The 15,044-nt window shown below is 42.6% G+C and overlaps 1 protein-coding gene across 8 annotated transcripts in view; it reads left to right on the top strand.

Moving 5' to 3' along the window:
- The window catches only part of ARHGAP40 (Rho GTPase activating protein 40), a 76,067-nt gene that overhangs the window by 57,036 nt on the left and 3,987 nt on the right, over positions 1 to 15,044 (top strand). For 6 of the 8 annotated variants that reach the window (XM_044986193.1, XM_044986194.1, XM_044986191.1 and 3 more), the window contains exons 4-14: positions 2,261 to 2,339; positions 3,454 to 3,614; positions 4,655 to 4,820; positions 5,178 to 5,269; positions 5,380 to 5,457; positions 5,746 to 5,905; positions 7,430 to 7,512; positions 8,664 to 8,870; positions 9,517 to 9,657; positions 11,224 to 11,384; positions 12,374 to 12,429. In XM_044986193.1, coding sequence (XP_044842128.1) covers positions 2,261 to 2,339; positions 3,454 to 3,614; positions 4,655 to 4,820; positions 5,178 to 5,269; positions 5,380 to 5,457; positions 5,746 to 5,905; positions 7,430 to 7,512; positions 8,664 to 8,870; positions 9,517 to 9,657; positions 11,224 to 11,384; positions 12,374 to 12,429 — 1,384 coding nt within the window. The remainder of the gene's footprint in view (positions 1 to 2,260; positions 2,340 to 3,453; positions 3,615 to 4,654; positions 4,821 to 5,177; positions 5,270 to 5,379; positions 5,458 to 5,745; positions 5,906 to 7,429; positions 7,513 to 8,663; positions 8,871 to 9,516; positions 9,658 to 11,223; positions 11,385 to 12,373; positions 12,430 to 15,044) is intronic. The other 2 variants (XM_044986189.1, XM_044986188.1) reach the window with 2 other exon arrangements.

Genomic DNA, 15,044 nt, shown 5'->3' on the forward strand with positions numbered 1-15,044 from the left:
TTTGTAATGTTTAATTCTTCCTATTTTAATGCTCTGGGATCATAAACAACTTGTATAATGTGTTGATTGGTACCCTTTTACAGACCCTGATCCAGAGTCCCATTTATTTCAGTAGGCTTTGGAGCAAGCGAGTTTTTTTTTTCACAGAACACCTTGAATGCTGAGCCAACTTCTGCCCTCCAATGCAAGTATGGGTTTTCTGCTGAAGATTATGGGAGCCCTGTACAAACAAATATACTTAGCATGTCTTACCTTCCTGGTACTTCCACAAACATGAGCAATCACAATATCCCTTTGTGTGGTGGTTGAATGTTATTCCCACTTTACAGATGAGAAAACTGAGGCACACAGAGGTAATCTGATTTTTTTTCTACAGGTACATAGGAAGTTTACTGCATCCTGAGTTTTGAACCCAGATCCTCTGAGTCTTAGTCCACTGCCTTGATCACAAAACTTTCTAGCTCAGAAAAAAGTCAGTGTAAGAGGCAGAGAGTAACAATTGAAAACCTAGTCCTATGATCAGACCCTCGCCCATGTTCCTGTTCCCCTTCAGGTGCACATTTCCTCCTGTTTCTGATGCTGTTCTTACTGTGAATTCTAGGTGCCACATTTGAGCTAAGGAAAGTATTATGCCCAATAAATATGTCAACGGTGAGAGTTATCCTGCAGTTTTGCAGTCCTCAAAATGACTTGCATTTCTAGCATAGCTTTTCACACACGTGGATGCACCCACATTGTTGTTCACAGAACAGGCATGCCAGGCTGGAAAGGACCATGGTGTTCTGACGTCAAGCTGTGTGCTTGTTAGGTGCAGGACTATAGTTGCTAAGTCATAGAATCATAGAATCTCAGGGTTGGAAGGGACCTCAGGAGGTCATCTAGTCCAACCCCCTGCTCAAAGCAGGACCAAACCCAACTAAATCATCCCAGCCAGGGCTTTGTCAAGCCTGACCTTAAAAACCTCTAAGGAAGGAGATTCCACCACCTCCCTAGGTAACCCATTCCAGTTCTTCACCACCCTACTAGTGAAAAAGTTTTTCCTAATATCCAGCCTAAACCTCCCCCTCTGCAACTTGAGACCATGACTCCTTGTTCTGTCATCTTCTACCACTGAGAACAGTCTAGATCCATCCTCTTTGGAACCCCCTTTCAGGTAGTTGAAAGCAGCTATCAAATCCCCCCTCATTTTTCTCTTCTGCAGACTAAACAATCCCAGTTCCCTCAGCCTCTCCTCATAAGTCATGTGCTCCAGCCCCCTAAGTCACTGGGCCAGCTATACACAAGGTTAATCAGTCGCGTGTTTTGTTCAAGAAAAGAAGTAAAAACTTTCTCTGCACCTGGATGATTTTACTTATTTGCAATGGCTCAGCATAGGTTCCTTATTCTTTATTGCTGGGTTAACTGGACAGTAAGGTTGCAATTGGAGCTAGTTAGAAAGTCTTAATTAAAGTTTTTGAGGCAAAAAACTTGAATGAAAATATTCCTTTTCCTGTTTCACAGCCAACTCTGTTGACCATGGGATTTTTGTCAACATGTCCTTCGGCGATGTCTGGATCACACTGATCTTTTAGACACACGTCACTTTAGGGACCTATATGACTTGTGGCAAAGAGATGTGTTGTTGTAAAGCAGACAAAAGGGAAACATTGTGTTGCTTAGTCTGTTTAATGCATTTTCATCCATGTGGCTAAATGGCATATAATTGAAGAAAGTGACTTCTCCTCAAAGGCCACCATTCCATGGATGGATCATGCTGTGGGTGGATGTCAGAGGAACTGTTTGAATGAAAACTGACTGCTGATTGGTGCATTTTGACAGCCAGTTAGAACACTTAAACTACTGTATAAAATGGGGCCATTGAGACTTTTCTGCATATGTCCACTGACACCTGAAGCTGTGAAAGAGTAAGAATTGGTGATTTAACAATGATGTGAGTGTACGGGTTATGGAGGGAGGGGCAGGGAGAGGAGTGCTAATTGCAGGCTTCTGCTGCAGAAGAAAGTAAGCTATAGATACTATAAAACGAAGACATGTACACTGGGGTTTGTGAAGTATTTTATTTCATAGCAGTTCTTTAAGTGATTGTCGCATCCATGGCAGACCTTGCCGATTTCAACTCAACTAAATGGCATTGTTATAGCTCTTCAATGCTAGAGAGCAAGATAGTTTGACATGATACTTTTTGCCAAAACAAGGATGCCCCATGTTGGCCGCTGATCTGCTCTGCATGTGGCATATTATGTTCCATCCTTTTTTCTAGGAGAAGGTAGTGGAGATGGAGGAGTCTGACAAGGATCGGTCTCAGCACAGTGTGGAGACTTCAAACTGCACTCAGAAACGTAAGGCAATTTTACTGTATTGTAAACCTACAGTGTGTCATTGCGGTTTAGGAAGGGAGCATGTTTTGGGAACAGAGCATCTATGATCAGCTCCTTTTCACAATATAAAAACACAAGCAAATATCCCTCAGCCCTCTTTGTTAGCAGCAGTGAAAAACTAAGAGCTGTACCTGCACCACTTCCATCCAAATCTCTTCTCTTTATAAGGGATTAAAACATACACGTGAGAGATAATTCACACTATTTAATTTCTCTCTCTTTTCACATATGCAAAGGCCAAGGCTTAGAACTGTTCAAGTTTCGGGTTTTCCTAATAGATCCTTGGTCTAAAAAAAAGTCGAAGTACAGCGCTTGTTTAGCTGTACAATATTCAGATAATGTGCAACTACATACATGTGTTGACCTTTTGTTTATCATCTCCAACAGCAAGGAAATTCCTAGGTAGGGCTAAAAATCCAGGAGGGACATGTTTCTAATCTAAGTTCTTAAACGGCTTTGCCTCCAGTATTAAAGTTTCTGAGAAGAGTATATTATCTTTATGTAACACACATCCTGTGTGCTACAATATCTAGGTCCAATGCCATCTGGTAACGGCAGAGCGTTGGCCTAGATTTTTAACCCAAACATTTAATCTGTCCTGGGTTTGCCTGACCTGCCCCAATGCTCAAATAGTGTTGTGTGGTGTTAGGTTTTTTAGAGGATAGAGTTTATGGAGTAGTATCATATCGTTACGGACTTGGGTAGTTGCTATAGATTATGAAAATAAGTAGTTTTAGAGATTAACACATGCTATCATACCAAAATCAATTGTGTGTCTTATTTAAGAAGTTGTCCATCTAGACATTCATTCATTTCAAGGACATCTTAGACATTTTGCATGTCACTGACCTGGTAGATTGTAGCTATAATACCATGACTTTAAGCCAGTCTACCTTGTTGAACATGGACATAATACTGTGTGCTAACAAACCTTGCCCAGCTCAAATACCCAGGGATGTTACTTGTTTATGGTGGCTCCACAAGTCTTGCACTTTAATACACATTCCTAGGTTAGTTTGCCCATGTGTCCTCTTTGCTTTCCAAACTTCCTCAACTAAGATTCTTCTATCCATAGCAGATTCAAGGGGACTCCAGGATTTTTCTTGCATGCTCAGAAGCCCTGGAAAAGAGGAGATATTCTGTACTGACATTGCCTACTCGGAGCAAGCAGCCATTTTGCTCAAGGGATCATTTCTACGGGAGCCTAGGAAGATAAAGGATGAGAGCGCCCTGACTGTAAGGGCTTTAAGGCACTTCTACCCTCGGAACCTGTTGTGCTCCCCTCTTATAGAGAGAGCCTTGGGAGCTTAGTTAATTTTGTGTTTTCAGGGTATTAAATAGGTTAGACTTCTGGGTAAGCATAGCAGAACTGTGTACATGTGAATGTGGGAGTTTGTGTGCTTGTAATGCAATGATAAATAAAAGGAACTGTGTTGTGGTAGAAGTCAGGAAAGGAGGTATCTCTGCACCAAATCTTGGCTGACATAACTACAGTTCTGCATTGTTGGTGTCTGGGACACTTGTGTTTCCTCTTTTCACTGTACATTAGAGGAAGGATAATAACCAGACCCAAGGTATCGTGTTGGGGAATTTTGACTTGCATAGGAAAAGAGACTCTGTCAAAGCCGAATGAAGCTATCAGGCCCCTTTCTAAATGCTGCAGTGAATTGGGATGGTCTCGTGTACTGAATTTGCCTGACAAAATTGGGATTGCAAATAAGACAACAATCAAGGAAAAGCAATGCTGAAGGAAGTGAGCTCTTCCAGAGCATAACAAATCCCCTTATTTATTTAAAACACACTCTTAGCATTATTTAAATTATCAACGTCTTGTATGCATCCACCCTGAAACTGTAATCTGATTTGAGTCCCATCCAAACTGGTGGTGATGCATTTTGATGCGGCAAGAAGCTGAGCTACTGCATTCAATCCATTCTGCTACACTATTGAGAGCTCTGGGTGCAAAGCAGGCTGCAGCATGAAACTTTACAGCTGCTAGGAAACCTGCAGATTAGGACTCTGGGGAAACCACAGAGAAGGTGATTGCAATAGTGGAGACAAGAGGCAGTGAATGCCTGGTTAAGAACTTCCCCGGAGGTGAAGCAGAAGTAGTGGTATTCCTGGGCAGTGGTTTGTGGCTGGTGAGAGGAAGATTTACAGCCATAAGAGCGATGGAAGGAAGTGGTAGGGACACAAAGGAATTCAAGACACACAAGAAAATCAACAGAATTATCTGCCTCAAACCTTACAAACTTTCTTCCATTCTTTCTCCCTAGCAGTTTAAGATTCCCAAGGGCAGGCTGGGAATGACCCGGATAGGAGACTTATCTTCACAGGACATGAAGAAGATCCCCACATTGGCCCTGATTGAGCTGACTGCTCTCTGCGACATCCTGGGCTTGGAGTTAAAGAGGAACAAGGCAGCCAAACAGAAGGCAAAAGGTCAGTTCTATCTCAGTTCTTGTGATCAAAGCTGGACAATGGGTCTCGGTAACGCTAGACTTCATTGCAGACTCCCTCAGTCTAATAAACGTAAATCCAGACTAAAGACTATCGAGATATGCCAGACTTGCACAGCTGTCACTTGAGATCAGAACATGGGTCCTTGTTTCTCACTGCTGCTTTCTGTGGGTCTCCCCTATACCCTTGCTCTGCTAACTACTGTTGTAGCTTCTGTTCCTCTCTTTCCTCCAACAACTTGGGTATTGATAAAGTGTAGTTCTTGGTTTCAATAGAAGAAATGCCCCTTTGGTGTATAACCGTAGTAAAGAATTACAACATGTATTGTCCTTACTGCAGAGAATCGACTCTTTGGAGTTCCACTCAGCACTTTGTTGGAAAATGACCAAAAACTCATCCCCAATGCCAAGGTCCCTCTGATTCTCCAAGCAGTAAGTTACCTTCAGAATTCACTTGCATGTGATAGCTCCTTGGCCTTGAACCATAAGCTGGAACAGCTGCCTTCAGATCTGTACCTGAGAGCTTTCTGTTTCCCTTGTAGTTGCTGTCATGTTTGGAAAAGAAAGGGCTTGACACTGAAGGCATCCTGAGAGTTTCTGGGTCCCAGACCAGGATTAAGGTACAGTCATTTCGGTAATACTCTAAAGTACGGGAGTACATGTCAAGTGATCATGTTGCATGAGCCTGATGTATGGTATCAGCCTTATTTAAAATTATCCCCACTCACCTTGCCAACACAATAGGGAAAACTCACTGCTGGGGAGCCTGCTAGTAAGTCTACGTTGTGAAGCACTCTGCAGTGTCTTCTTTGTTGAGGGGTTGCCCTGTGCCAGATTCCCCCCGGACCCCCGTTGGATTCCCATTCTGTTTGTTAGTGAGAGTGATGGGGTATTTCCTTCCCATACAGAGCCTGGAGGAAAAGCTGGAAAGTGACTTCTATACCGGTCTGTTCCGCTGGGATGAGGTCCGCCAGAACGATGTGTCTGGCTTACTGAAGAGGTTCATTCGAGAGCTGCCCACCCCTCTGTTGACAGCCGAGTATCTGCCGGCTTTCGCTGCTGTGCAAAGTGAGTCCTTTTCCAAGCAGCCTGGCCTTAGCAGCCTTGGTTTATTCAAAGTTCTGTTGGTCTTGTGATCTCCTATTTGATATGTGCCACGTAAACTTTTGTGTTCTAGACAGATGTGAACTAGGATCAGTCAAATAAATACGGACACCGCACCCAGTGTGCTGGAAACACTAGATTCTTTCTTATTTCCAATAGTGTACGAAAGTCGTTTGCATGGCACTCAAGTATCCCAATAGCATTATTTATTACTGGTGTAGGGGCCGCAGTTCAGATCAGGGCCCTGTTATACTAGTCATGGTTCAAACATATGGTAAAAATTATCATCTAAGATAGACCGATAAAGGATGGGAGGGAAAATAGAGGCACAGAGAGAGGCAGTGACTTGCTCCAGGTCAGACAGTAGGTCAGTGGCAGAACCAGGAGTAGAAACCAGCTCTCCTGAATCCCAGTCCTTTGCCCCCCGCCCCCCTCCATTGAACCACGATGCTTCCTCCCTAGCCTGCCTTAACACATGGATTGCACACCTCTGGACAAGACCATGCCCAGACACTGCCCCCTTCCCCCCCTTTTTTCCCCTTCTGGTTCTCAGATAGAACATGGCTTTTGTCTCAAAACTTGTTGCTACCATAAACATAGACAAATGTGGAACCAGTTCACTTTTCAGTCCATCTAGTGTAGTGTATTTTTTTTAAGTCCTACAGCTGCTGTAGTGGAACATAAATGCATTATTAAATTCATTTTTATTATTGCTGTCGAACAAAACTCATTCGTTCCCTACATTTCTGTACTTGTAGTCTCTCTGACTCTGGAGAAAATATGGAGTAGCGGTTGGAGCCCATTCCAGGAATCTGGTTTCTTGGGTGCTGCGAGTGGCTTTGCCACAGAGTTGCTATTTTAATTAAAGCAAATCACAACCTCAGTGCTTCTGTTGACCCATCTCTGAAATAGTTATTATCTGTCTGTTCACAGGGATGCTGTGAGCTCAATTAAGTTTGTAAAACACTCTCACGTTTCTGTAGTGCCTATCCTAGAATCGAAATAATGTACTGAGGTTCATTGGAAAAATTTACCCTCAGTCTTTGGAAACTAATTGCCATTTTTCAAAAGTGACGTAAGCTCTGAAGTTTCATCGAGAGTCAGTAGGATTCAGGCTTTTAAGGGCTAGTCTACATGGTGCTGTAGTTTGGACTTTGGGGGTGTGAACTGTAGAACGCTCTAACTGCCGTTTATAGACCTACTGAAGCAAACTAAATACAGGGCAGTTAGAGCGTTCTACAGTTCACACCCTCATAGTCCAGAATGCAGTACCTTGTAGACAAGCCCTAAATCACTTGGGTGCTTTGGAAAGTTTTACCCCTGCGTTTTGCCCATAGTAGTGGTATGTGTTTCACAATAGGGCACCAGCATGTTCAGAGCTGATTCCATGTGGGAGCCAGGTGGATTTAGATGTTTAACTAGACTCAGATTATTTTGCATGTATGCTTTTACTGTTTGATGGGACACAGTACATTCTCCCTACTGTAGGTATCCCAGATCTGAAGCAGAGATTGCAAGCTCTCAACCTGCTTATCCTGATTCTGCCAGAGCCCAATAGAAACACCCTAAAGGTAATAACCACCTTCTACTGTATCAGTTAGTTGTGTGAGAAAATGTGAATCCTTCCAGAGAACCTATGTCTTAATACCTCATGTAGAGAGAGGTATAAGCAATCTGGACTTATTCTTTTGATCTCGCATCAACTCCATTAACTTGTCTAGGTGTGGATGCCTGGGGCCAAACACACTCCTGTGTGAGTTCAGTGGGATTGCCAAGTTTATGCATGCAAATGCAGGAGCAGCAGGAGTTATACCTTGTCAGGGTACATCTTATGCCCATGTTTGAAAATCTGGCTCTTCCTATTAGAATATCCATTGACCAAAGTCTCCTTAGTTCTTGGATACCGAGATGCAGCTGATCTTTGTGATTCTTATATAATATCTGTTTAAAATGTGGAAAAAAAGTGCTGCAGAAGTTCTAACTTTCTATCCCCTACAGATCAGACTGCATTAAAATCCCTTTCTCACCTTTGTAGCTAATTTTGAACAAGAGAATGTTGTTTCTGGGGCAGTTTTGTAGCCGTGCAGGACATTTGGATTTTACTTTTGTTCTCTAGCAGTTTGGGGACCCAGGTGTCAGAAGTACTGTAGAAGCCATGTCCTTAATTCCCACAAGTACCTCCCAAGTCGCTCGATAGTGCTGCCTCCAGATGATCGAAGTGCTATATCTGCATAGTCCTGCAGAACTATTGTAACTTTAAAACTCCGGCTCAATTGGTCAAAGATCTAGTGTTCTGAGGCAGCTTGGATGGCTTATGGTTTTGGGTAGAAACAGGAGATGCTTGTCTGTTTTGTTTGAGTGAAGCTTTGAATTTTGAGGGGTCTTTGGAATCTGAAATTCAGAGTGAATTCCAAAGGATGCAGCCTGCCACGAGTCAGGGAAGAAGACCTTACCTGCCTTGTGCAAATCTTGTTGTCTTTCCTGACTTATGGATTTGATGCCCGAAAAGCCGCCACCACAGCTTGATACAAATAATTGATGACCTCCTTAGTGCTAGGACCTGACCACCAAGCCCACTTACACTTGTGATTTGCATTTGGGTCTCCAGAAATGAGAAGCTATTGACATTAACCAGCTAAGCCACCCAGCACTTGCCCAATCAGGTTTGCTGAATTGTACTGTGCACAGATGTCTTGAAAACACGTCTTTCTCTCTCTTTCAGGCTCTGCTGGAATTTCTCAGTAAAGTGGTTGCTAGGGAGAAAAAGAACAAAATGAATCTCTGGAATGTTTCCACAGTCATCGCTCCGAATCTCTTCATGCATAAAGGACTGGCGAATAAGATCCCAGAAGGGAAGGAGAAGCAGCTGGCAGAGGGGGCAGCTGATGTTGTGCGGATGATGATCCATTACCAAGACTTGCTTTGGACTGTAAGTCACATGGCTGGCTGCTGGGTGATAGCAACCTGTGCATTAACCAGACTGGGCTATAACTCAGAAGAATAAGATAATCCTGGAGATCTTAAACAAAATAGAACTCTGTAGACAAAAGTTGTTTGGCTAAACTCTCTTGTTGTCTTTGCTGTTTTGAAGGCACATAGGCAAAATATTATGTCTACAGAATGTTGTTGTTTTTAAGGGGCTTTTTCCTATTTACAATAGAAATCTTTGAAAGTCTCACTGATTTCTCTGCAGGCGACCTTGCCTGTGGATGTGATATGCATAAAGCCACAAAGCCTCCCTTTTTAAAAAAGAAACAAAGCCCCACCAAAAGTCCCCTAAAGAGCAGTGGACATTGCAGGAGTAACTTTCTGCAGATGCCCTAGGAGGCATTCCACTTCCTCAGGGTTGAAAGTGGGTGGGGATGTGCCACTCCACATTCACCATGTTCTCCTTAACCCCATCAACTCTTCAATGTAGGGAAAACTTACGCATGCGCCAGTGTAACTGTCAACATATATTGGAGCCCAGTGCTTTCTGAGTATCTTTATAGAATGACTGTCTAGTTCTTGAATGTATCCATCCACGCACCCCTCTCCATTGGGTCTGTTTATTGGTTTGTTTTTATTTCCCTTAGATCTCCTCTTTCCTGGTAGCTCAAGTGAGAAAACTGAATGAGAGCAGCAGCCGGAGGTACCAGTTCTATGACAAACGGATCAAAAACTTGCTACGGAAGATTCACACAGACAAGGACAAAGTGGAGAAGAACCAGGCAGAAGTAAGTAAGCTGAACCCTCTGAGGATGGGATTGAATGAAGATTTCCTGATGAGTGTATGCCAGGGGGTTAAATTCTCTTTAAACAAAAAATTAAAGAGAAACAGACAAACATTACAACAAACTCCTCGAAAATTCGTCTCACTGGCTTGCAGCAAAACACCCCCATTTCCCTTACTAAACTGTGCAAATGCTGTGCCCTAGATGTCATGTGCTCTCAAGCTTGTGTGTGAGGAGGGAAATCTGAAATGTTGGCAGTCGAATCTTGTCGTCTTAGCTGCACCAAGTGTAAACTTGACACAACTGAGGATCTGGCTCTGTATGCTCACAATGGACATACTGGCTTATCTTACTGATACACACTGGCTTTTATTACAAGTGCCAGCTAGAAATCCTAGAAACTTAGAGATGAGGGCAGCAGCCTTCAGGTACCTGTCTGTCTCTCCTGCCCTGCTTTTGTGCTTCCAAACACTTGTTTTGATCAGTAGGGTTGCATGACACTAGCGTTAATGAGTAAAGGTGCATGCAGTGGTGCTGGATATTAGCAAACAGTAGGTCCATGACTAGGGCACGTAGGCAGTGAGATATCACAAATAATAATAGTGGTTCACTGCACTTGTTTCCGTACCACTTTCTTTCCCAAGGGTGCTGACAGACCCTATCCAAATTCTGTTTAAAATAGCAGTTAAAAAAGAGAGGCTCCCATTTATTCCTTTAAAAAAATATGCCAAAGTTAGGAAGCGATGTACAGACTGAGGTGTACTTGCAAATTTTGGCTTTTACTATTAAACAATTAGAAACCACAAATCAATTAAACAAAAGGGACGAGTCACTCTCAAATCCTGCATTATGCAATGCATGTTATCACTGTTGAAAAGCTGCTGCTTTATAGAGTTGGCAACTATCCATCCAATATGGAGCAAACAGGTATAATTTAAGCAGGAAGAACTGTGTGCGTTGGGACATCCATTATAAAACTTTTAAAGGACTGTGCAGAGAACGGAAGTTCAGTTTTTATGAAGGATTTTGAGACTGAAATTTTGGCTTTGTTCTCATTGGAACCAAAACTGAATTTTTTGAAAAATCAAAATGTTTTGTTTGGAAAATGCTGCAGTGGGGCATTTCAGTGCTTTCAGAACCCCCTCCTTTTCAGTTTTTCTTCTAAAATGAAATTCAGGCAAAATCAACCCAATTTCACTAAGCTTTTCCATTTCAGTGGAACTGATTGTTTTAGCTACGTCAAAGTTTCTATACCAGCTTTAATGCCCAGACCATTCATGACCACCAGAGGGCACCCACACTTAATTCTATTCCAAATTATATCCAAGACCAACAATTCCATCCTTGGCTACAGTATTAAAACAAAAGTCGATCTCTCTGTTTAGTCTTCACCGCTTTTAGACAGTTCTGTATTTTCACATCTCAACCTGGTATAAATCCCATCGATGGGCCATTGGATTTGTACTTGTACATGATTTCCCACCTCCATTTAGAAAACTGGCATCTCTCTTGTTCTAAGTTGTCAGTATCTTTCTTTTAAAACCATTTCCCCCCCACCTCTATATTTAGCCTTCCAAGACAGTGAAAGTACAGACGTCTCTGTTACTGAAGGATTCACTGGAGGTTCATCTGAACAATGGAACCAAAGCTGCCGATGTCCTGAGGCAGTTTCAGAAACACCTCAGTCAGAATGGCTGGAGTATTGTCAACAAAGTCAGCCTCATCAAACGGTAAAAGGCTCTTTCTTCGTTATAAGCAGACAGAGTAGTCCAGTTTCCATATGTTTTCTCTTGCAGGGGTGGGAGACTGGCAAGGGGAGAAAGGTTATATAGTGACTACATTCAGTGACTCTGGTTTGCTGTTTTAAACCTTTTGAAGTGTGTTTGGGAGGGGGAAGAGGAAACCCTAATCTCCCTTTAAATTGTGACTGCGTCATCGTATGGGCTTTTGGGGATGTGGAGCAGTTGTTGGTCGTCTGCTCCCTGGGTGCTAGCGAGCAGGTGAACTGTAACAATATGTGCAAGAGCCTCTTGGGGAGGAGGAGTGGATGCCCTTTGGGGGGAAAGCGGGGAGGGAAACCCTTATTGGCTTCCCTTTTGAAGTTTGCAGTAGACCAAGAGAGGTGGTGTCAGCTTTACTTAGCAGCCAAAATATCACCCTTTGTGCTAATCCAGACAGTTGCTTGTATCTGGCAGTGTTTTCAGGAAGCACACACGGATGCATCTCTTGCACCACATCCCTAGGCAGGGTATGTCCAGGCTTAGGAGAGCAGGGGAGAAAGCAATCAAAGCTGTCACGTTAGACTGGAAAGCATTAGCACTAATATCCCAATGGCCAGCTGCCTTCCCTGCCAAAGGCTGCTGCAGCGTTCCTTACACAGATGAGTGCTGCTCAAATAGGCTGTTGGTCCAAGGTGAACGCTGCCGATAGACATTGATTTTTGTGCCTTTTATCTTCTGTCTGAGACGCTAGTCCTTTGCCAGCCCTTTGTGGGTCTCGTAGCAGAGAAGAATGTCCCTTGCTTCAGTCTTGATTCTTGGGTGATCTTTTCAAGAGTTGCACTCCTAGAGAGTGAGGGGAGTCTACTGCCCTATGCCTTGTAGCTTCCCTTACCCCTGCTGGCCTTAGAAACATGAACTGCTGAGCTGGATGTGATTGTTCCGGCCTGCCTTGTACAAAGTCCAGTTACAATGTTGTGTTTCTTCTTTGTCTCCTGCAGTAATGGTGCTGTCGAGTCGATGAACCTGCTCCTCTATGAAGTAGGCGGCAATATAAGTATGTCAGATTGGATGCTGAATAGCTACAGATCTTTTCTTGGTGCTGGGGCATTAGTGGGGAATTAAGAAAGAAAGTCTGGCTGCGGGAGAGGGTTCTGATAAAGATGGAGCAAACTCTACTCCCCAGGGGTGAAATTCACCCAAGTACACAGGACCCATATGAAATCCTCTGCCACTTAAGCTGTTTAAAGGGGCCTTGAAGTGGTTATCCAGGCAATCCAGCTTGATAGACAGGGGAGTTATTTAAAAAATGGGCCCAATAAACAGTGTTAAAGCCCAGACATTCCGAAGTTGTGGTCAGCTCCCCTTGAGAACAAGGCCATTTGGAACAATGGGAGCTTGTGGGTGCTGAACTCTTCTTAAAATTGGTCCACTTGGCGCAGGTGCTTACAGTAGAGATCTCTTTAAAATGTGACCCTAAAAATAGTTACACTTTCTAAAGGAACTTCTCTGAAATGCAGCAGAACTAGGTACGTGTCTACTTCTTTTCACGGTGATACAAAGACTTTTCTTGCACTAATTCTGAATGACCTGCAGAACTTGCTTGTGGTTTTAACCCTGAGTTACGCAGCTATCCAGAGCAAAGCCATTCCATCCTCTGCCATTGTCTAATTCATATACAGGTTTTCTAACCAAACCTAACTTTATTCTTGTGAGTCCGTCTCCATTGTACACCTCATCCTGTTTAAAGACTGAGTCTGCAGCATTAGTAAAATGAACCTGTGCCATAATACTATGTACAGTATCATCATCTATTAAAGGAGAAGGCTAATGCTGCTGGAAGGCTTGCTCACTAATGAACTAGTAACAACCTGTTTGGGTTGTCTTTCCGTGATAGCAGCTGGCTCAACAAATTCAAGGTTCTAATTGGGTCACTGCTTGTCTTGTGAGGACTGATAAGGCTTGTTATGGTATTAGGAATCTTTAAAGATGGTCTCTGCTAATGAGTACAGAGGACATGGAGGTGAGGCAACATGGACTAAGCACAAAGATGGAGTTTCTGTAATGCCCATCTATAATGAGCTACAGGATTGTCAGGAGAATAACTCTATCTACCAGAAGAGGTCTGTCTTTAACGCTTCTCCATTATAGTATCAACAGAAGAAAGGGACTCTGCCTGCTTGATAGAAGTAACTAAATCCCTTCTACCAGATCCAAAGGCTGCGAGTGATCTGTATGAAGGTCTTTACCAGCACTAAAGTTCTTGGATGTTAATACTGTGTTATGGTGCCTTTATTGTGATAAAAGGCCAAAGCTAGGACTGAGGGTGGTAGGCTGGTTCTCTGTAGTGACTGAAGTTGGCAACAAGAGTGTATCTGTTCAGGAATCTTTACCAATTCATATGCTGGAGGATAGACCAGTAAGTGTCATTTATTCTAAGGGACACTGTCAACTTACCCCAGAACTTAAACACACACAACACTGGGGGGAATTATTCATGATCTAGAATGAACTTAATTTTTTTTGTTAGCTGCCAGTTCTTTATTAAAAATACATAGAACAGTTGGCAGGACAAATTATTGTCACATGTAAGTATTAGAGGGTGAGGTGTTTAACCACATGCCTTTCTTTAAGCTCATGATGTTGACTTCCATGAAAAATACTCACATGCTTAACATTAGACACGTGCTTATTATCTTGCTGAGTCAGGGCCATAGTAGTTAATACAGTCGATAAATTGCTGCATTACTCCTAATGCTTCTATTCTGATCTGCCATTTCTATATGCGGCAGAACTGTGTAAGAAAAGTAAAAGGTAACCTGATCTCTGATTGATTTTAAAAAAGAGTAGATGTTGATTTCTGAAACGTTGCACTGGAATGTGATAAACCCAAAGACTCACTAGTGTATGAGAACCAGAAAGTGAAATTGACTGGAAACACGTGAAAATTACAAATCTGACTTTTAATTGACCAAGCTGAAATGAAAAATGAAATAAACAGCATAGATATTGAAAGCTAAATTAAATAATACAAATTCTGTTATCTTTATAAGCTAAGGTAGCATTAGTAAGGAAACTTCGTTATTTTAAAAACTGTTTTTAAAGGGAAGATCAGGTTGTAACCCATTTCTGTGCTTAAACTTCTCCAAAACCACTGCCTGCACACTCAGGCCATCTCTAAACTCAGAGTTGTACTGCTTTAAATACACCAGTATAGTTAGTGCTACAACCCCTCTAGTGGGGGCGCAGTAATTTTGATATCGCTTATTCCTGTATGGGAAAGGGAATAATTATACTGGTAAATCACTTTTATACCCGTATAACTGTTCACACTAGGACTTTTACCAGTATAATTATTTCAGTAAAAGAAATCACACCCATAACCAAATTGTTATACCAGTAAAACTTTCTAATGCAGACTAGGCCTCAGATCAGATTCTAGCAATGCACAAACTTCATACATGCAAAACCCATCACCAGCACAGAGGTAGAATTGTTTCTCTCATCTGCAAGCATTAATGGTCCTGAAGTGAGATACCTATCTCACAGAACTGGAAGGGACCTTGAAAGGTCATTGAGTCCAGTCTCCCATCTTCATTATCAGGACCAAGTACTGGTTTTGCCCCAGATCCCTAAACTGCCCCCTCAAGGATTGAACTCTCAACCCTGGGT

This window comes from Mauremys mutica, chromosome 13 (genome assembly GCF_020497125.1).
Source record: "Mauremys mutica isolate MM-2020 ecotype Southern chromosome 13, ASM2049712v1, whole genome shotgun sequence".
NCBI lineage: Eukaryota > Metazoa > Chordata > Testudines > Geoemydidae > Mauremys > Mauremys mutica.